The sequence below is a fragment of the Pseudopipra pipra genome, chromosome 19, assembly GCF_036250125.1.
Source record: "Pseudopipra pipra isolate bDixPip1 chromosome 19, bDixPip1.hap1, whole genome shotgun sequence".
In the NCBI taxonomy this organism is placed as follows: Eukaryota; Metazoa; Chordata; class Aves; order Passeriformes; family Pipridae; genus Pseudopipra; species Pseudopipra pipra.
In genome coordinates this window covers 5,040,844-5,062,622 of record NC_087567.1, presented here as the reverse complement: position 1 = coordinate 5,062,622, position 21,779 = coordinate 5,040,844, and the positions used below count along the sequence as shown (strand labels likewise).

Below are 21,779 nucleotides of genomic sequence, written 5' to 3'. Positions count from 1 at the left end.
GCACTCCGTTATCTCCGTAAGCAATGACTCCCAGGGAATGATTAAATCAATTAATTGATTTTCTATAGCTCATAAGGAAGTCAAATAACATTTTCATCAATGCATGATGAGCCAACACCCCACCATGGCCAGGAGGAATGTTAATGGCTCTTTATGCTTTTATTACCCCTTTTCACTCCTAAATCAAAATTCATCTGGAGCCTGGGAGGCAGCAGGTACTTCAGAAAATAAAACTAGCACAGTGGGAACCATAGCAGCCTCTGTAAAAGCTGGGTTTTCCCACTGATTTATTTGTTTCTCTGGCTTAAATGGGAGTCCAGGGCTCGGTTCAGCTCGAGCAGAGATTAGCTGAGGCTCATCTTGTGGGCTCTGCTTGGGGCTGCTGCCCCACTCCGCTGCTGCCAGAAGGATCCAGGCACTGGGCTCCGTGGAGATTGATGGGTTTGGAGGAAGGGGATGATTTATTAGCCCCTGGAATTAGGGTGGCAGGATGCCCAGCACTGGATGGCCCAGGATGGCCAATATTTTTGGCTGAAGGAGAAATGGTAATCATTTTTGAAATGTTAAATGAGCGAGTTCTGCTATTTTTTGGGACAGCTGTAAATGTGGCTGTGGGCTCGAGTGCTGGATGTGCAGAGCTGGAGGAGCGATGCTGGTGCTGAGCTTCCTGAAACCTTCCTCTGGCTGCTTTTAGGGTGTGCAAATGCTGGTTCAAATCCTTCCTTTCAAGCAATTCTTGAGGCACTGGCTCCTGATAGTACAGTTTTCTCTGGATCAGCAACGAGGGCTGTTAGGAGGAGAACCAGTTGAGTTAGTGCTGATGCCCTTGTAGAGAAGCCTCTCTCATAAAGACCAACAACCCAAATGAAAGTTGGTCCCTGTCCTGTGGGACCAGTGTGTGCTGCTCCTCACCTGGAATTGGGGGTCCCAGCTCCAAAACCAGGGTCTTCTGGTTTTACCTCTGGTGTGCCAACAGCATCCAGTGTGGGGTCCAGCTGTGCCCAGGAGCTCCTGTGTCCCCTGGGATTTGCTCCAGCAGCTGCCCTTGATCCATCCCTGCTCTGGAGCCCTTGTGTTTTAGGAAGCAATTTAAAATCGATGTTAATCTTGTAATTTGGAAGCCTCTCCTGCAGTGTGAGGTGTTTGAAGCACTGCAGAAAAGCTTAAAATGCAATTTAAAATAGTGCTGGCTGGCAATAGAGAAGAAACTAAAAATTCCCTGCTGCTACTTTTTAAAAAGAGAAAGTTAGAGGGGGATGAAAAGGGAGAAAAAAATGGGCTAAAAAAACCCCAACCATTAAATAAAAGCTGAACTGCAGCTTGTGCTGGGGTTGTGTGTATTCATCTCCTCTTCCTCAGCTCCTCTAGCCCATCTCCTGGGGCTGCTGAGGAGAGGAGGAGATGGTCCTGTGGACTGTCTTCATGTCCCAGAGGGAACATCAGATCTCTGATGTGTGTGGGGAGGTAAGAAGTAGTAAAAGCTGGGGGAAACAGCCCTGTGCTCTCCTTTGCAGCAATGAAACACTCCTGGGTGGGAGTGTAAGTGTCTGTTTGTATTGCTCAGCTTTGTGCCTTTTCTTATTTGTATGGAAATAGGGAGAGAAAGTGTTTGGGTGGAGATAGAGCTGCAGGCTGCTCCTACAGGTGTTTCCTTTCAGATGTGGGAACAATGGGAGCTGGTTGGGGTAGAGAAGCATCAGGAGCCCCTTCTGCAGGCTCAGCTTGGGGTCCCACAACTGAAGGGCTGCCCCGAGGGAGGAACAAGACCCCAGACCCAGCAGGGTTGGTACAGGAACACTGGGCTGGCACCCCTCTCCACACTCTGTGCAGGCTTGAAGAAGGCTGGTAGGACCTTGGATGGAGGCTGAGGTGTGTTCAGGACCTCTCTGTGGTTTCCTCTAACCAACCTCCTCCATGAGACCTTCTGGGGTATCGTCCTCCTGGACAGCATCACCCTGTGGGGAGAACCTGCAGCGTGCTGGGGTGGGAGAGGCTGAGGCTTTCAAAAGGAGCTAAAACCCCTCAGGAGCATAAAAATAATGCTCTGGGGTCATGTTCCCTTTAGTCACTTGGACTGATTCAAACCTGCTTGCCCTGTGGGAGGGGGAGGGAGGTACAGCTCGCTGCTCATGAAGCTGTTGGCAATGCAGGATAATGGAGCCCAAGGATGTGACAGTCCCCAGGCGAGGTGAGCAGAGCGGTGCCAGGCTGCAGGGGTGACAGGATGCCTCCAGGAGAGATTTATGGGACCAAATGGGGTCATTTCCCACCTGCTGGTGCTGCTTTGGGCACCATGTGTGCCACGGCACGGCTGAGTCTCACTTTCAGCTGGGGAACTTCTGTGACACACTGGCACTGCTCTGGGGACCCCAGGCACTGCTGGTGTGTGGGGGTGCTGTAGGAAAGCTGGGGGGTCAGCAGCAGGTCGATGGTGCAGCTGGAGCTGTGCCAAAGTGTCTGCTTCAGTGGTAGCCCCCAAACTGCTTCGTGTGTGCCTCCAGGTATGTGGCAGCTCCTGGTGTTTTTTTCTGTTGGGGCACTGGCTAAGCAGGTCTGTATTTTCTCTGTATAAATTAATAAAATCCATAGCAGTTTAATGGCAGATGTGAGTGGATTTGCTGGTGGCAGTAACTGGCTGGGAGCCCCTTGAGGGGTACAACCACCCAGTGGGACCTCGCACATCCCTGGAGCAGCTTCCCCTAAGGGAGGGAAATGGAAAGTGGCCATCACTGCCAGCCTGAGCCTGGCCTTGGGCTTTTGTGCTTCCAGTTAGTGCTGGGTCTCTGGGCTGTGATTGTAATGGATTATGTGTCAGGGTTAGCCCTTGGCTAGTTGGCTGTTTGGTCTTTTAATCTGCTTGAATTGAAATCAATAGTGAAAGTAAATGGGGGAACATGAGAGGGGCAGAGAATTGAAAGGCTGGGGCTTTGCTCCCTGGGAACGTGCTGGGGTGGGTGCCCTCATGGGAGGATGGGCTGGGAACAGCCCTGGGTACCACCACCTGAGGAGCTGGGCAGTGAGGTCTGGGCCTGGCTGCACCATGTTGGGGATCCTCCAGTTTCTTCTCCAATAAATCCTGCAAGATAACGTTGTCCTTTTGAGGGGTTTAAGTAGCCTGGAGTTGTTCTTTAAAGGAGGAAACCAAAGCCAAGCAAACGATGCTTTAGATGGAAATTAATTCAGCTGGTATTTTCAATGGATGTGAGTAACATCTGACCACCTCTGAGCAAATTCCCTTCTTGGACCAGAGCATTTGGGGATGGCCAGGCAGGGATGTGCCTGATTGTCTGAGAAGGGAGGGAACCAACAGCAAACCAGCCATGATATGGACAACGGGGATACAGCATGGAATTGCATTTTAAATGTCAGGGAGATGCTTTGGGTGCTGTTCACATGCATCTGTGGAGATGTGGGTCAAGGCTGTGCCTTGATCTCCCTGCAGTATGCCAGTGATGGGTAAGGGAGGCTTTTACTGTCCTTGAAATGGCTTGGATTTGGGTGGAAATGTTCTTTCCCATCTTCTCAGCATGAATGCTGAGCATTGTGAGCCTCCCTGGAGCAGGATGGGGCTGAGTGACCCAGGGACAGGGAGCTGCCAACAAGGTCCAGCAGCTCTGCAGGGCGAGGAGGTGTGAATCAGTCCAAGTGGCTCAAGGGAACATGCCCCCAAAGTGCCATTTTTGTTCTCCTGAGGGGTTTTAGCTCCTTTTGAAAACCTCAGCCCAAGCATCCAAGAGCCCCACACAGGTGTGACAGGGTGACATCCTACATGCTCCATCCCTGTTTGTGGAGATGGCTTCCCAGTGTGAGCAGTGGGGGGATGGTGTGGGGAGGATGCTCAGGATCCCAAATCACAGTGTCTCAGACAGGAAACTCCTTCCCATTTGTTCCTTCCTCTGTAGCACAACCTGGTCTTTGCCAGCGTCACTTCACATCATCCCCACTGGTCCCAGCCCTGTGCTGGGCTGTCCAGCAGGGAGTCCCTGTGCCAGAGATGCTCCATGAAATGGTGCTTTCTCAGCTGCTCCCTGTTCCTGCAGAGTTGGAAGGGACCCACAAGGGTCACTGAATCCTTGAGGCATCTGGCACTGAACTTCACCCTCGCATTCAGGTCGGCACATGCAGCAAAACTCCCCCGCACACTCACCCTGGCTCCCGTTCCTGGAGGTTCCAGTGGCAGGTAGTGGCAGGGGGGTAACGCTTGCCCACGGCTGTGTTCACTCCAAGAAGGTATTTTAAAGAGAAGTGCATCATTAGTGAATTCCCTTGGGTTTCAACCCATCCAAATTTGAGCATATTGGCTGTTGACTATTCCGCTGGTTTCACAGAGATAGTATTCGTTTTTCCAGGAGACATCACCCTTAGGGGATGCTTTCCTTTTTTCCCCTGATTTCATCCAATTACTTAGCTGTATGCTCTTCTGAAGCACCATAAATAATTCTCCTCCCTCTGCTGTGTTTACCAGCATGTCTCATGAAATCCGGTAAGATATGATTGATTGCAATCATTATTTCCTAGTGCTGCTATGAAAACCTCTGTCAGTTCAGTGATTGCCTTGAAAGCGTGGCTGCCACTCAGAAAACTGTCAAAACCCTGTCACACTTTAGCAAACTCCAATTAATCTGTCGATCGGGTTTACTTGTATTTTCTTTCCCATCACTGCTGATTATCAAGGGAAATTAGAATATTTTTTCCTTAGTAATTAGCAGCTTGGTTGAAGGAAGTGGTTTGCAGGACTATTTTACTGGGGTTTCATGCTGTTGAGTCAGGTTTGGGTTTATCCTGGCTGCCTGCAGTGCTGTTTGTAACTCTTTTTTGGGCATCTTCATCACTGGCTTCAGGGAGAAGCTGGGGGTCCTGGCTGGGCTTGCTTCCATCCTCTGAATCCCCATCGATGGCTCAGGCAGCTGAGCAGCCCTTTGGCAGATGTCTGGCTCTCTGCTTCAGGTTAACAAATTAATCCTGGCTCTTGCATTTTTAAAAGGGTCGCTTCAGCACTTTTCCTCCTTTCTTTAGCTTTTAATGAGACACACTTTCCAAGAGATGTAATAATCATTGCAAAAAATGTCAGGTCGTTGTTAGCCTCCTTAAGCTGCTGGAACAACAACAACAACAACAAAAACCAGGAACAGAAAGAGAGAGGTGTTGATGAGGGAAAGGTTCGACTTCATCTCTGAGTGCCGGGGGAGGGCTGGGGGAGCTGTGCCCTGTCACAGCTCTGCTGTTCTGGCAGGGTGCCCTGAAAGATAACGCAGGGAAGGCTGGGAATTTTTTTTTTTTTTAATTACTATTTTTACTTAGTTTTCTTTTTTTTATTTAATGGAGAAGGAATATCTCATCTCAGTGTTGACAGCAAAGCTCAGAGCTTTGCTGCTGAGAAGCATCCTGGAATCGCTCGAAACCAGCTGGGAAACTGGATGGTGGCAGTGACATGAGGGGAAATCTCAGGGAAATCTCAGGGAAGGCAGTGGGAGCGCTGGGGGGGCCAGGCTGGTGGCGGGGGCTCAGCTGTGGGGCTGGAGCTTGTGGCTCCACTTGCTGCTGGCTTCTCTGGGGTCCGAGGGGAAATGGTTTTCTTCCCCAGTGGGAATATCCTCGTTCCTCATTAGTGATTTGGGAGCAGAACTGTCTTCTTAGCTGTGCTTCTGTGGTGAGGACTTGGAGCAGGCATCCTTGCCTGGATTGCCTGGAGTGTGGCCTGAGCAGAAGGAAATCTCCATCCCCTGGTGATCCCTGGGGAGCTTAGTCTGGGCAGTGGGGACTTGGCACTGAGCACCCTGGGGTGCCTGGCACAAACATCAGTTCACTGCTGCCTGCTAGAAACATGAGCTCTGTGCCTCAGTTTCCCTGTGCCCCTGCCCAGGCCAGCACTGGGCTCCCTTGGTGGGGCTGGAGAGGCTCCTGAGACCCATCCCAAACCCCTCAGGACCCCCCCAGGTCTCTTCCTGCAGGGACCAGCTCTGCCCAGGCTTTTAGAGCAGCCATTTAAAATTCAAATGAGCTGCACCACTAAACAAGCCTCTGTAATTCACAAAATGCAGCCTGGCTACTGATTGGGGCTCAGTGTGAGCTGCAAAAGCAGCTCTTGGTCATCTCCGTTGCCTTCCCAGGTATGATCCTTGTGTCCTCCAGCAAACCATCACAGCCTGACCCCCCCAAACAAGCTGGGATCCAAATCCTTGTGCCAGGGGTACTGCTCTGTCCATGGAAACCCGATGTTGTGGTTTCAACCTTTCTAGCCAGCTGTAGGGGCTGTGTCAGGTCCCTTTCCTGACCTCCAGCTTCACCCACCGGCACAGGAGAATCCAAGAAGGATGAGCAATCTCTGTCCCACTCAAAAACTGAGTTCAAGGTCTCAGCTCTGGCCTGCTGGCCATGCTAGCATGTCAGAGCAGGAGCAAATTCCAAATGGAAATCCCCATTTGGGGGGTGGGCAGAGGGTGCTGAACAGAGCCTGGCTGTGGGAGGGATGTCACTGGAGCAGGTTCAGTCTGTGGGCAAATAAGTAATGTGGATTTTCTGACCTGAGCCCATCTTGGAGCTTTTCTATTTTCCTTGGCTGTGCCTTTGCCTGATTTGCTCAGCTGTGTTTGGGGTGGCTTCTGTCAAAATGGAGCTCCGAGGTCTCCAAGTTTCCACATTTTTCCCCCCATAGCATCTTTTAATTGCAAGTTCATTACTGCTGCTGCTCTTCAGTGGGACAGGCTGTGACTTGTATCTCACCCAGGGGACTGGGAGACCTTCCTGGTGGGATGGACCAAGGGGGCTCCTGTATTCCCAGACCCATCCAGGGAGGTCTGGGCACCCACCAGTTCAAGTAGAAGCCACAGGACTGCAGGGATGTTTGGGGAAGAGCCCAGTTTCGGTCTCCATGAATGGTAGTGGTGTTTTTTTGGTTTTTTTTTTTCTTTTTTGAGGAATTGCTTTTGCTCTCAATGTTTCTTCCATTTTGTTAGATAGCGTCAGGAAAAATAATGTGTTGCTGATAATCTCAGCCAGGCGTGGGAGACAGCCCTTGGCGAGGTCTGGCTGGCCCGGTGGCAGCTTCTTGGAGGGGTTGAGGGTTGGCTCCTAACCCTGTGTTCACATGCCGTGTGTCCGACAGCGGCACAGCCGCGGTGATCCGACGCTTTCCCGGCGCCTGCCGGGGTGAGAGCCGGGCTGTGCGGGTGCTGGAGCCCCCAGTTCAGCTGCAGTGCCAGTGCAGCCTTCTTCCATCAGAGCTGGAAACCAACCCCTGGCTCCAGCACCACAGCATCTGGAGCTGGAGTCAGTGGGTGAATTACTGGGGGAGTGGGGATGGAGCCAGGGCTGTGGCTCTGCAGCAGCTCCATCCCAAAACAGCCATACACCGCTCTTGTCCCAAACCCAAACCATCCAGGCCTTGCATTCAAGCCTTTCTGCTATTTGACGTGCTCAGCAGCTTGAGTCAGCTCCTGTGGTGAGGAGAAAACCATGCCAGGGCACACAATGCCACTGGGATGCCCATCCCACCACCTGAGCTGGGTGCAGGGGACTGTGCCAGGGTGGGGGATCCCGGGGATGCGCCAGGCACAGCCCGCTCTGGCTTTGCAAGGCTGGTTGTGCCTCTGTTTGGGGGTGCAGGAGGTGTTCCCAAGCGCCAGTAGTCACCCGATAGCCACCCAGGGCTCGCCTTCCCCGCGCCGCCCGCCCGGCTCCTACTGCTCCCTAAATTAAATATGTGCTGCCTCTTGAAAAGCACATGTGAGTGGCACGGCGGAGATAAGCTAAACGGGAGAGGTTCAGGGGATTATGCACTGATTAAGTTATTACCAACGTGAAATGAGCCGCTCTGAGATGAAACAGGAGCTTTATTTTCTGTTCCCTGGCTCCAGGCTCAGGCTGCCTGTCACTAGATGGCAAAATCAAACTGGGAGCCAGGGGCTCCTGTGTATCCCCAGTGCTTTCAATGCAGCAGCAGGTCAGTGCAGTACAAACCCATAGGACCCAGAGTGTGAAATAGGGCTGGGAATTGGGGGCCTGCCCTGCTGGGGGGGGGTTTGCTGAGATGCAGCATTTGAGACAGAGCTATTTCCAGTGCTGGACCACCCACCCTACAGCAGATTTGGGTAGGAAATAAATTCTTCTCTGTAACAGGAAAATCCGGTGCTGCTGCGAGGATGTGTTGCTGCTCAGTTTCCCATGTTTTTCCTTAAGCATCCCCTGCAGGCTGCTGTCAAAGGCAGGATGCTGGGCTAGGTGGGTCTTGGAGAGTGAAAAATAGAAGTGAAAAATTAAGGGCTGTTTGGTTAGTGCTTGGGAATAAAGTTAGTTTCTCATAACCCCTCAGGACAGGCTGGATAATTCAGGAGTTCATACCTGGAGAGGCAGGTGAGGAGGCTGGATCCAGGGCTGGTGTAACTGCTGGCTCTCAGGAGCTGGAGCAGCCCAGCTGGATTTGGGCACAGACAGGGATTCACCCTGCTTGGGCAGGATGATGAACTATGGGTCTGTTGGCAGAGCTGGGGAGGGGATACTGGGGACAGCAGAGCACTGGTGTGGTTCATGCACCACGAGCCCACCTGTGGGGCTGGAGAGCACAAGACCATGGGCAGCTCTGGGGCTGAAGCTGTGGGGAGGGGGATTTTCTGGGTGGGACACAGCAGAGCTCAGTTGTCACCATGTCTCACTTGCTCTTTGTGTGCCTGCAGTGATGGGCACGCTGGAGTCCCGGGGGGTGCTGCGGAGGATGAGCGACATGCTGGAGATGCTGATGAAGAGGATGGACATCCTGGCCAGGCTGGAGAACAGCACTGACTTCCACAAAGGGGATGAGGCACGATTCCCTCTGGACAGGTCAGTTGGCTGATGCCCTGTGCAGACCCTGAGGAGCAAAACACCCCGGTGTGCTGAGCTGTTGTGTGGGGAGGGTGGAGCCCGCCAGGACAAGGGGCTTGGACAGATCTTGTGTAGTCTTGTTGTTTGCCACTTCTGGAACCCTTTTCCTTTGGGATTTCTGAATTTACTGTGAATTTTTTTGAGGTTTCTAGAAGCATCTGTCCTGACTGCTGGTGTTGCAGTGTGGGAGGGTGCTATGCTGTGGTGGAGCTGAAGGTGGGACTCGCTGAGGGCTGGAGCAGCAGCTGGTACATGGGCTGTGTTCCCTCTGTCATTAAATCCGGAGCGAGCTCGGGACACTTTCTTTGTGCCCATACTCCTCAGGCAGCTGTGGAACTGATTGTTACTTGAAGTCCAGGGCTGAGATGTTTAGCCTTGGAGTTGAGCCAGGCTTAAAATGTGCAAAAGGGCTTATAATGGTGCTCTGGCTCCCCGTGATGCACATCTTGACCGGCAGCTCGAGAGATGCCATCAGACCTTCCCATCGTGACGTGCTGGTTTGCTAAAGAGTCAATTCCCTGTGCTTTGGGAGCCTTTAAACATTTATTGATACTAATTTGAGTGTCATGCCGAGACCTGCAAAGATGGTGACTGGAAGGGCGGTGGAGCAGAAATGAAAAAGCTGAGGTGGGCAGCTCTGGGGACGAACTGCAGTGTGGAAAAGACGCCAGCGTGGGTTTTGTTCAGGTGGAGTCACGGGTGGCACGTGAGAGGTGGATGGCAGGGGTGTGACATGCAATGGTCACTGCTGCCCCCTGTTACGTGCCACCAGTGCAGGAGCTGTGGTGCATCCCCTGGCATTCCCACCTCCACCTCCTGCTGTCTCCGTGCTCCACAGTCCGCGGGGCTTCCTGTGCCTCCCTTTCCCCATCCCCATTTCCCTTTCTCTCCCTCGCTTTCCTAACGAGTCTCTTTTGCGCCTGTAGTGGAAAATAGAGTAAGTGAGCCTGTAATTAGGGGCTGAGCTCTGCCATACTGCCTGCACACCTGAGTTAGAGCTGCACAGGCAGCCGTGCAGCGCCTGGTCTTGCCTTTTATGTAGCGTCATTTCAGCCACTGGAAAAAACATGATTTACCTTGGTAATGGCAGGCGCTGGGGATTTTGTCGTTACGAGTCTGGCTGGTACCCAAGTGTACAAGATCACCAGTAATCCTGGAGAGGAATGGCCAGGGCTATTACAGCCAGCCACTGCGAGGTGCCTGCTCACATTTAATGTTTTTCTTGGCCGATCTTGTGTTAAAAGAAGCAGTAACTTCAGGTGGTGGTAATTTCTGTACATCAGCAGCCAAAAGATAAACTTGAAAGCGTTTCTGTGGACTGGCAACAGTTGCTGGCAATGGGGATTTGGTGTTTCAGATCTGCCATGTGGCTGGTGACTCCAAGGCCATCACTTGGGGAGACTAGAGAGGGTGGGAGCACATGGACCCACATCAAAACAGCCTCGAGTTTTGTGTGTGTGCTCAGATGGGCCTGAGTGGTTGAGATTAACATGTCTTAGTTTTCAGGAATAAAAAAATCAGAGATCGGTTTATCACCTTTTGCTCTTTATAAATCACCTTTTGCTTTTTATAAATCAGTTGAATTCAAGTCCCTTCACTTGATCCTGCATCCAAACAGATCTGTCACCTCTCCTTTTTCTCCTGTGGCCTCTGAGGATCAGATTCTGGTCACGGGGCAGAGCATCTCCAGGTGAAGCAACAACTGAGGTGGGGTTTCTTGTGGGTGGGTTCTTGCTGTGACAGTCTGTAAAGCACTGGCAACATTTGCAAACACTTGTAAAGCCTTTCCCAAGCGCTTCCCTCCTTCCTTGCAGCCCTGGGTTGGTCTGTGCTCGGAGGAGATGTGTTGGAAGTGTTGCAGCTTTGCTGGGTTTGAGCGGTTCCATCTCTGCTGCTGCTCGTGCTCCCTCAGCCTTAGTATCCTTTCTTAGCTTGTCCCAGTCCCTGCTACCCTTTGCAGGGTACATGAGGCAGCTGAAAGGGTGTAGAGCCAATACACCCTGTCTGCCACCCTGCTCTGAGCAGAGCCTGGCTCCATGCTGACCCTGCTGGATGCTCTCCAGAGCTGAGTGGAGCAAACCAGGGGGAATCAAATAGCATCTGGTGCAAAACTTGGGCTGAGACCCTGTGGAATGGTGATGCTGAGGTCCCTGTTCCTTTGGGGGTAACCTGGAGACCCCCTGTGCTGAGGAGGAATGGGCACCTCCAACCACCCTGGGACTGAGCAGTGCCTCCTGGGCCCAGACCAGCCCCACGGGGGTGCCCGGGTGCTGTTCGTCATCAGGACCCCGGGATTCCACCCAGGGCTTCTCTCCCTCCCTCCCTCTCTCTGTCTCTTTGATCACCAGTGACCGACTTGAAGCTGTCAGCAAAAGATAATACAATTAAAGGGTGCTAATTTCAAAGGGATTTTAGTCTTCAAAGCGTCTCTGGTTTGCGCGGGGGCCGCCTTGGTGTCCTTCCCGCTCAGCGAAGCCGCGAGCGGGGGCTTTGTGGTTCCACTTGCCCAAAAGTGGATTAATTCTTGTTTTTACAAAGCGCTCTCCTGCTTAGTGCTGGATCTCCAACAAAATCAGAAGGGCTTGTTTTTGCAGAGCCCTGGCTGAGAGGAAGGAAGTGAAGGCTTTGGTGGGCTTTGTGGAGTAGTCTGTGAGTGCTGTACCACTCCAGTGGGGGGCTGGGGTGGCTTTACCCCCTGGAAAGTGCAAGGAGGAATTTAAATATACAGGGTGGAATTAATGACCTGCCTTGGAAAGCCTGCCAGCTGCCAGGGCAGGCAGCTTCATGTGGCTGAACGTCTCTCCAAGAGCTTTTTTGCTCCGTGGGGGCTGTCTGATTGAATACCACACAGGTGCCCGCCAGCCTCTTGAAATGCTTCAGGTAAAACTCTTGGAAAAACCCAAATGTCCAACATCCTCCTTAGAAGAGCTGCCCTGGGGTTTTGTGGGATGTCACGCTGGGATAAGGACACGGGCTGCACTTGTGAACCCCAGGTGTTGGCTGGATCCCTTCTCCAGCCCTGCCTGTGCTTCCTGCTGCCTGCATCCTGCCCACACCCTGCCCGTGCTGGGAAGGGAAGCTATGGATTCCCTAACGAGGGTGAGCAGCCTGCCAGTCAGCTGCAGAAAAATCAATACTGCTGTTAATTGAATACAACAGTTGTAAATCATCAGAGGGGAAGGAAATTAGGAGTACTTATGGAAGCCTCCTGGAGAGCTGTTTACTGGGCAAGGGAGATAGTTTGCAGTGGAAGTGTTGATCTCTCCATGGAAGGTGCTTGGGAGGGAGGAAGGTGAGCAGGGGGTCTGAACTGGCTGAGCCAAACTGGAACCATAACCTGACAGTTTTGGGGCTCAGAGAAGCCCTTTTCCAAGAGTTAGGCTGTGCCTGCCCACCTCATCCCGCAAGGATATGGCAGAGGGAGAGGCTGAGATCTGCAGCGTTGCCATCCCTGGTCATCCCTCTTCCCCATGTACTGGTTAGCCTGCAAAGGGTGTTATTTGCTAACGACTGATTAATCTTCAAGCTTAATTACTGCCAAGGCTCAGTTAATTTCCACACACTTTAAGTATTTGTTCTTGTAATCATTACATGACTCCATATTCCCCCAGTAATTAAAAGTCTTGCAATATGACACTAAATGGATGATGTTCCTGCATCCTGCCAGCCTGGCTCTATTAATTCCTGAATTGTTGCCATTGGTAAGCTGGCTGGAGTGAAATCACTGCCAAATGCCATGATCCCTGCCTACCCAGGTGAGCCTGGAGTGGTCTGAGACCCCTCTGTGCATCTTCTCCCCATCTTCTCAGCACACTGTGGGGCTCAGAGAGGGCATTGGCAAGGGGAGATGGTGCTGCAGGGTGTGAAAGCTGTTTGGAGCAGCCCATGGGGAAAGTAAGACCTGTCCTGTGATGAAAGTCCAGCTTTGCTGGGTGTTTGTTCTGCTAAGCAGAGCTTAGCTACAGGGGCAGCATCAGGGGTGCATCAAGAGATAGGAACTATCCTCCCTGGCACTTGCTTTCCTCACAGGTTGCACAACCTATTTCATCCTGGCAGAGGCTGTGAGTAGTTTCTTTCCAGCTCCTGAGGGAGACTCCAGCCTGGTCCTGGATGGTTTCAGTGTTAGCTTGGAGGGGGTGGGAACAGCTCAAGGGGTCGCTGGGGGACTGGGGTACCCATCAGGGTCAGGAGAGGACATACATGGGGAAATTCATGCCTGGGCAGCTGAGATAAATTGCTTTTCTCTCTAAGGCAGAGTGGAGAGGTGGCTGTGTGCCATTAGCACGGGAATCAGGGTTCATCCATGTGCTCCCACCTTTCCTGAGGGGCTGTGGCCTCATGGAAAAGCCCCACAGCCAGAGGGTGATGGGCATCACCAGCACAGTGAGGAAATAGGTGCCCAGGTCACTCACACCCTTCCTGCTCCCAGGCTTGTACCTCCACCAACACTTTCAGCTCGATTTGCTGATCCTAATTCTGTGATAGGCTTTGCTTGTTGTGCCTTTTCCATGCCAAAGCATTGACACATCAGGGGCTGCTTTATCACAGGGCTTGCAAATGAGGCTTCTTGATGCATTAACACCTGGAGGCAAAGAGCAGTTGGTTGTGTTGTCTCAGGTGGCTTGTACAGGGACAGCCCTGGGCCCCAGTCCCATCAGGACAGTGCTGAGGGACTGGTGATGTGGGGTGGGGAGGAGTGTGGCACCAGTGTGCCTTTTCCCAGGCTGTGTGTGCTTTACCCTACAAGGAAAACCAGATCCCGTCAACCCTCCACCAGGTGTCCCTGATTTCAGAGCAGCTGGGAGCAAGCAGCCCTCTCCAGAGGGATGGGCTTGGGGGTGTCCCAGCTAGGGGGTATGGACATGCTGGAGAGGGGTGTCAGGGGAGGCTGCAGTGCTGACAGTGGAAACACAGCCTGCCAAAATAACCCTGCTAAAATTAAACAGAGCGTGACCATGAAGCAGCTGGCGAAGGAGATGTGAGGCTGAGGGCTGTGTCTTGCCCAGGGGATCTCCTGCCCCAGGGATAGTGATCAAAACTGGTGGGTTTGGTCTAACTTTCGGGCAGATCTCTTTTAGTCAAGGCTGTGAGGCTGGCAATGCCTTCCCAGCTCACTGGAGGTGGTTTCTCACAGCCTACATCAGGCTACTCAAGCCTGTAGATAAATACGTCTGATTTATGTCCCAACAAAGTGACAATCCCGTAACCCTCCTTTTCATGATCCCTTGTATTCCCATCAATAAACCCGCTGCTGTCCAGGCATGTGGCTCAGTTTGGTTTTGCTCTGGGAGTCAGGAGGAAAACGAAGATTTGGGCTTGTGGCTTCAGCTTTGTGTTCTGCTTGGGAAGGATCTGTGATCACTTTGTAACATTCATAAAATATTTTAGCTAATTATGTTGGTTATGCTTTACTGACAGTTTCTCCCTGTGTTGGTGAGCTACAGGGTTTGCTTGGAAAGTTGGTTTTCATCGTTTTTTTTTCATGGAATTTATTGCCAGCTCGCTAAAATGTCAGTGTCCTCCCCTGGGGTGTGCAGCTGTGGGCTTTGGGTTAGCTCTGGTCTGGTTCTCTATGGAAGTATTTGTGTGAGAAACATCACCCACCACAATCAACTGAAATGAAAATAAATGGAAGTACTTCAGTGAGTTAAACGCTCTGGTATTTATTAAGTGATTTATTATGGAACTTGGTGTTGGAGCAGTTCAGGCAGGGCTCTGCCTATGCATCATCTGGTATTTGCTTTAAATGAGTTTCCCAGGAACGCTCCCATCCCAAGTCACATTCTCTGGGATATTTTCCCTGTGAGCACAAACATGGCCAGAGCGAACTCAGGTCCTTTTTCAGGTGTTTGTAGAGGGGAAATTGAGCTGTTTAACTCAACCTTGAGCTGGAAAACATTGCATTATACAGAGCCCCCAGAAATTACACTGGAAGCAAACTCTGTTCTCTGACTTTTTACAAATATTTTAATTTCACTTTTAATTTTTAATCCAGTTGACTGGCTGGAGCTGCCTGTGAAGACTAAACCCAGTTCTCAGTGATACAGATACGTGGCTCTTGGGGAGCTTGCAAAGCCAGAGTCTGCATCCCTGTCCTCGTTTGATGTCAGGAAAGGCACCGAGGATCTGAGCAACCTGGCAGAGCCCACTCCAGTGAGGGGGGAAAGCAGTGAGTCCTGTGCCTCAGCCCCACCACTTTTCTTCCCCTAATGTTACTATAAATTTCTACCAGGCTGATGGCAACCATGGCTTTGGGCTTTTGCTCTGCTCCCTGGGGGTCTGAGCCTTTCCCAAGCGGAGTAGGGAAAGCAGGTGCTGCCCTCCCCTCGTGGACCACCAGCTCAAACTAAGGCAGGGCTGTTTATCCAAGCTTAGGAAAATAGCTCCAGCACTGGAGTGATGAGGATTAAAACCAGGATTATGATTCCAAAAGACACAGACCATGCAGCAGAGCCTCCTGAGCAGGGCACCTGCCCAGCCACTGCTGCCTCTCTCACCACACCCTTCCTTGGGTCCTTGGTGTCAGGGGACTGTGACCCAAATTTTCAGGCATCAGCCACCCAGTAACCCCCTGTGTCTGTGTCCTGCTCTCTCCCACGTGGGCAGCCCTGGCCCCTGGACTTTTGGATGCAAACCACCTCAGAGAAGATGTGGAGATGTACACAAGGGCATGGATCTGCCCAAAAAGTTTTACTTCCTGCATTGATGAGATTTACTTGGATTCTCTTAGTTCAGGGGAACAAAGCTCTTAATTTCTCCATCTTCTTGGAGATTTAAATCACTTTTTTTAGTTATCCAGCACTTGTGTGAGGCCTTTTCCCCACATCCCTGTGACCTTTCCTTGGCTCGTCCCCCACAGGCTGTTGGATGAGTCTGAGCTCATCCCATCTGCATGGATGAATGGATGGGCAGAGGAGCCTGAGCCCTCAGGATGACCTGCTGGAGATGCCCTTGGGGTTCATTTCTCTGGGAGGTATCCCAGCTATTTTATTGGTCAATGCCTCAAAAGCTAAAGGAGCCAGGAAGATGGGAAAGGCCCTTTTTCCACAGCTGGGAGGGGTTTTCCATCAGTGCTGCCTCTGAGATTTCAGCTCCCTGTCCTGGGCAGTGGGGTTGGATATCAGTGGGTGATTTTCCTCAGAGCCAGGGAAGCAGTGAGAGCTCAGCACCAGCCCTGGGCACCCTCCCCTGCCACTTTCTGCTCTGCTTTGGGTCTCTGGGCAAAAAACTTTAACACATTTAGGGAGGCAAATAGCAGTGCAGGCCTTGTAATGAGCAAGTTGAAATCCTTTGGTAAACTGCTCTGTGTGAATGTTGAATTTGTCGATGTATTATCTTCAGAACATCTGCTTTTCTCCATCTGTATTGGTCTTCCCAAAGCCGTGGTTTTCACCAGTTAATAGCAAGAAATATCGGATGAGCAAGCAAATATGTTTAGGGCTTGTATTATGAAGACAACACACAAATAGAAAGAGATTCATCTTTTCATAATGCCACTTTTATAAAAGGCAATAAAAATACAGTGGCTTGTAAGGGGATAAACAGGCTCAATCTGAGCTGGTGCTGTGGGGTTGGGGACAAGAGACAAAGTGAAGGCAACCAAATTAATGCATAAAAAAGTGGAGGAAAACTCAACCTCCGGCTATATTATATGGCAAATGATCTGCCAGTGGGGAAAGATACATCTTAATAGCAGTTTTTGAAACGAGATGAATACTGTATACAGAGCATTATAAGGCGCAGTGTGATCTGAATCCTAATCAACACAGGGAAATATAAATCTGAAAATAATAAAGGCGAAATCAATATTGATGGTTAGGAGTAAAAGTGCTGTATTTGCTGTGGTAAATGGTTTTAAGGTCCCAGGTTAAAAATTGTTCTAGAAAAGCCGTGGTAATTTAGTGTAGTTTCAGCAGCTGGCACGGCGCCAGCGCGTTTCGGTGGCATTTAAAGTGTCGCTGTGGAAAAATTTAAAGAGCAGGAGGGGGGGAAAAAAGCAAAGAAATCTGCTCCCTGGGCAGTGGTGGTGCTGGAAGTGAGGAGTTCTTTCCGCTGGCCAATGTTGGATGGAACCACCTGCTGGGATATTCCCGCTCTGCTTAGCTATGACTGAGCAGAACAAACCACTTTTCTTGTCCTTTCCAGTGTCTCCAGTTACTAAGAACAAGGCATCAAATTCCTAAGAGGCACAGGAAAACTTTTTTATGTTTGAGATTTTGCTTTAAATGTCTCGTTTCCTTGTCCTTGTGACAGATCCCTGTGCTCATGGGTGATGTAACTTATGCTTAACCTGCTCGTCACCTCCTTACTACATTACACGAAATTTGTTGCTCGAGTGATGGCCTTGTTACCCAGCAGGTACAAACACGAGGCCTGTCAGTGCTCCTGATGTGGGAGCTCTTCACCCCAACCGTGAAATCCCTTGCTCAAAGTCACGGGGATTTGGAGGAAGCAAGTTTGGCAAGTAAGGGTGATGAGCGTGCAAGTGCTGGGAGATTTTGAAGGGACATTTTTTGCCTTCTGCCTTTTTCCATCTTCTTTAATTACATACCAGGAGCCATGGTGGACTTTTTTAGAGTCACTGTGCAGTAACCCTCCATGTTTTTTGGGGAAAGCCCTGCAGAGCCCATGCAAAGCAACCGTCTTGTCTGGGAGAACTGGAGGTGCCAACTGTGATGCTCAGACATACATTTTACATCTAAGGGCTCTGAGGTGAAATCTTTGTGTTTGGGCAGCAGCTGTAGCTTTACAAGAGCTGGGCAAGCTGTCATAGCTGCTGGGCCAGAACTATCACCCGGTGGAAACCAGCACCAGAGCTGTCTGGCTGTGAGGCTGAGCCTGGAAGGACGCCTTTTATTTAGGATAACGATCCTGATTTTTGTTTGAGCGTGTTTGTGGGTGCCCAGTGCTCAGCCCTGGCTGAGCTGAGGTCTGGAGATCATCAGAGAGGAGGTAAGGACCGAGGTTGCTGTTGACTTTTGAGATTCACCTAATTACTTGGGTGTTGGGGAGCAGGTTTGGACACAAGTTAGAATTGGGATAGCTTCTGGGAAGAGGCAGAAGCTGAATTGTGGGCTAATCTGGGTGCTCTGAAGTGTGGGAACAGCGCTGCTGTGCCCGTGGTCATACCCTCTTGTTGCCATAAGTGTTGGAGAAACCTGGAGAGCATCTTCACCAAGCCAACACCCCTCTCCTGTTGGAAGCAGGAGTTTGGGCTCACTGGCTCTAAATTCACTGCATCCATGCAACGTTTGCTCCTAAATTGCCCTCCCCAGCTGTTTACTGAGTGTCTTTGCATCACTTGCAGGGTCTGACAGCAGCTTGCTGGTGGGAAAAGGGTTGCAGAAATGGGGGTTTGCAAGCTTTCAGGCCTGACTGAACCACACTGCCCTCAGAGCCGGATAATTTTGTCTCCTCAGAGCTGTGCTGACAAGCACAGCTTATCATAGGTTATTTTTGTGCCCATATTTTCCCAGGGCCTCAGGAGCAACCTCCCTGCTGCAGTGGTTACAGCGGGATACCTGGGGTTTATTCTCTGCAAAGGTTGGAAGTGACTCGGGGGCAATGGTGTCCTCTGCATTTAATTATTATTTCTTAAAAGCCCGGGATGGGTGGCTCCCAGTGGAGTTGTGCAGCCTGAATATTGATGGTCATAAACCATGCCAGAAGGAAAAATGTGGGCTGCTCACTGCTGGCAAATGGACTTTAAATCAACAACCGAAGCAGTGTCGGTTCATAAAACCAGGATTTTTTTAGCCTTGAGGACAGAGGTACTTTAAATCCCAGCCTTCGGGTTCACTGATCTGCTGGAGAACAAACATAAAACTCCACCATGGAGGACCTGACATCAGCACATATTTTTTTGTGCCACGAGCATTCAAGGTAGCCCTTTTGGTTTTTGCTCACTGCATATGACATTTCCTTGTATTATAATGATCTCGGCGGCAGCAGGAGGGAAAACTTACGACCCAAATGCTGCAGGAGGGGAAATTATTTACTGTGATAACCACGCTTGTCGAGACGTGGTGGCTGTTTGTGATGGAAGTGGCAGGAGAGCTCACTCCTTGTCAAGCCTGGCAGGGCACCACTGCTGATGGATTGAGTTCTCTTTGCCCTTTTACATGTTGCACCAGGTTTTAATTGACACCCAGCCTCTTTACAGAGCTCTGTCAGTTCAGTCTACATGGTGTGTTATGTAGATGAGTTTAATGGGGCTGTTTACCCAGGACAGTATTGACTGCCAGGTTTAATTCCATAGAGGCATGTGCAGCTGTTCAGACTGGTGGAATCTGATCACAAGCCTTGGTGGGAAGGTGTCTGTGGGCTTTGCTTGGGCTGTGATCCCCAGCTCAGCCCCAGCTCCTGCAGTGCTGCCCTGGCACCCTGTCCCTGCCCTTGCCATTGCTCCTTGATGGGCTCCTGGAAATCCACTCACCTGAATCATGGAATCATTAAGGTTGGAAAAGACCTCTAATACTATGAAGTTCAACCATTAATCCAGTGCTACCAAGCTCACTATTAAACTATGTCCCTAAGAACATCTGCTTGTTTTTGGGACACTTGCATGGATGGTGATTCCACCACTTCCCTCGGCAGCCTGTTCCAATGCCTGACCATGCTTTCAGTGAAGAGATCTTTCCTGATATCCATTCTAAACCTCCCCTGGTGCAACTTGAGGCTGCTTCCTCCTGTCCTAGTTCTTGTTACCTGGGAGAAAAAACTGACTCCCACCTTTGGTGGATGGGCTGACTCAGGACATCCATGTGTCCCCTGTGTTTTTGCATCAGTCTGCTCCAGGCCCACGAGCTTCCTCAGCCCTCCTCGGTTTTACCTTCTCTTCTCTGTACTTTAATTCTTTTCCTCCTTTCTTTTTTTCCCAGCACGGCTTCCTACGTGCGCTGCAAAGCCAATAATCTCGGCAGAGGGTTTTCAAACACAGCGCATCCGAAATATGAAAACCAATTTTTTTTTTCCCCCAGCCTGTTTAATATTTCCCCACATAAAATGCACGGGCACATCCGTGTTTATCTGTGAAGAACGGCACAATTTATATATAAATGCTGATTTACATACATTTTAAATCAAACCTCTTGGAAGGCAGAGTGACTTCTTTGCCTGTTATACGCTGGACCGGCAGTTCCCATGTTGCATCCTGGAACTAAGTTCAACCTGCTGGCGGCTTCCAAGGGCTTGAATTTTGCTCTGAGTGTCACCACCATGAGACCTTAAGTTTTCAGGGTCAGTTTGGTTTCCTCCCCAGGTTCCAGCCAGCAGCGGGGCTGATGGAGAGGATCCAGGCTATAGCTCAGAACGTCTCGGACATCGCAATAAAAGTCGATCAGATTCTCCGGAACAGCCTCCTCAACGGGAAAGGTGAGTGTCCCTGGGACTCCCCATGCTCCAAACCTCTTATGTGTTTTGCTGCTGCAACAGGAAGATCCAGCCAAGCCTACCATGAAAAATTTGGTAAAAATGCCAGGAATGGATGCAGATATCTGAGGTTTACCTTCCTTGGGAAACTCGTGGCTGCAGGGGAGAGGAGTGGTGACAAACCTGAATGGCTGTCAGGTAGAAATACCAGGGAATTAAATGCAAAATTAAAGGTGAGGAGTGGTGCCAGCACAAACACCTGGGCAGAAAAATGTGGTGGTTTGGATCCAAACTTGCAGGGACTGATGGAATTCGGCACCAGAAGAGAATTCCCATCCCACTCTGGCACTGCTGGGAGGGCAGCTGGGTTATCCAGATGTTTCTCCACGTGGCTGCATGGTTCCTGGGCTTTAGGTGGAAGATCTTTCCATTGCCTCTTCCACCTCAAGCCTTTTTGGTTATGGGCAAAGGAGGGGCTTGTAGGAGGGAGGGGGGCTTTTATTAACCCAACCACAGAGGGAGGAAAGATCCTATTACCTTTTTAGTCACTTTATGCCTTTTTCTAGAGCTGACTCTGGGATCTGAGTCTTCTTTCAGCAGCTCAGCAGGACAATTTTTGTTGCAAGTGTACAGCATAAAGGCTGTTGAATGCATCCTTAGATCCTGCTTACAGGATAGGTGGGACTTGGGGTCTGGACCAGGCTGAGGGCAGCAGGGAGGTGCTGTAAATGGACCTGCTGAGATTTAGGAAAGGGGAACACTCTCTCAGCATGGAAGCAGGGTGGATTTCCTCTGTTTCCTCCCTATATCTTGGTGTCCTGCTCCACTCAGTGGGATGGGGCTGGCAACTGTGGTGCTGATTACCATGCTTGGGGGCTGCCAGACCAATCCCCTCCCCTCTCCTCCCCTCCCCTCCCAGCATTTCTATCTGCCCCACTGGCACATCCCGGCTCTCCCCATGCCCAGTTTTTCTCTCTGCAGTGATGGAAGGCAGGAGGGACCAGTGTGAGGTGCCCAGGGACCCCAAGTACCCTGACTGTGCTGGGAAGGTGGAGGTGAGTCGGGGATCTGTGTCTGGGAGAGGGTCTCGACCTGCAATGGAAACTGCTGGGAGGGGCACAAAGCAACAACCCCTGGGGTTAAACTTGGAAGGACAGTGGGAAGGGGTTAGGGTTTCTGGAATAAAACTGGTTACTTTAATGTGGGAAAGGTGCAGGAGGAGGAGCAGAGCCAAAGATGTGGAAAGCAAAGCAGGGCTGTGGTATAAAGGAGAAGACACAAGGAAGGTGTCCAATCTTCTCTGGGAGCCTTTGATAGAGAAATGTAACTCTTTTTCCCCCAATAATAAGGCTTGTTCCTTTAGTTTGAGTCATGCAAACCACTGAGGCCACAGTACCCAGAGGTGTTCAGGCAGCAGCAGAATCAGCTCCGTGAGACCACCTCTACCTGCAGCCCTCCCTGCCTGGAGTTTCTGTGTTTAAGGCCAGAAGCACAGCGAGGAGGAAGCACTGTCACATTGTCTCTAAATATCTGGAACGTTCCCTGGTGTC

At 50.9% G+C, this 21,779-nt stretch overlaps 1 protein-coding gene across 2 annotated transcripts in view; it reads left to right on the top strand.

Annotated features, from left to right (window-relative positions):
* Positions 1-21,779, top strand: part of MGAT5B (alpha-1,6-mannosylglycoprotein 6-beta-N-acetylglucosaminyltransferase B) — a 64,754-nt gene that overhangs the window by 15,166 nt on the left and 27,809 nt on the right. For both annotated transcript variants that reach the window (XM_064675731.1, XM_064675729.1), the window contains exons 3-5: positions 8,673-8,817; positions 20,120-20,232; positions 21,211-21,284. In XM_064675731.1, the coding sequence (XP_064531801.1) occupies positions 8,673-8,817; positions 20,120-20,232; positions 21,211-21,284 (332 nt within the window). The remainder of the gene's footprint in view (positions 1-8,672; positions 8,818-20,119; positions 20,233-21,210; positions 21,285-21,779) is intronic.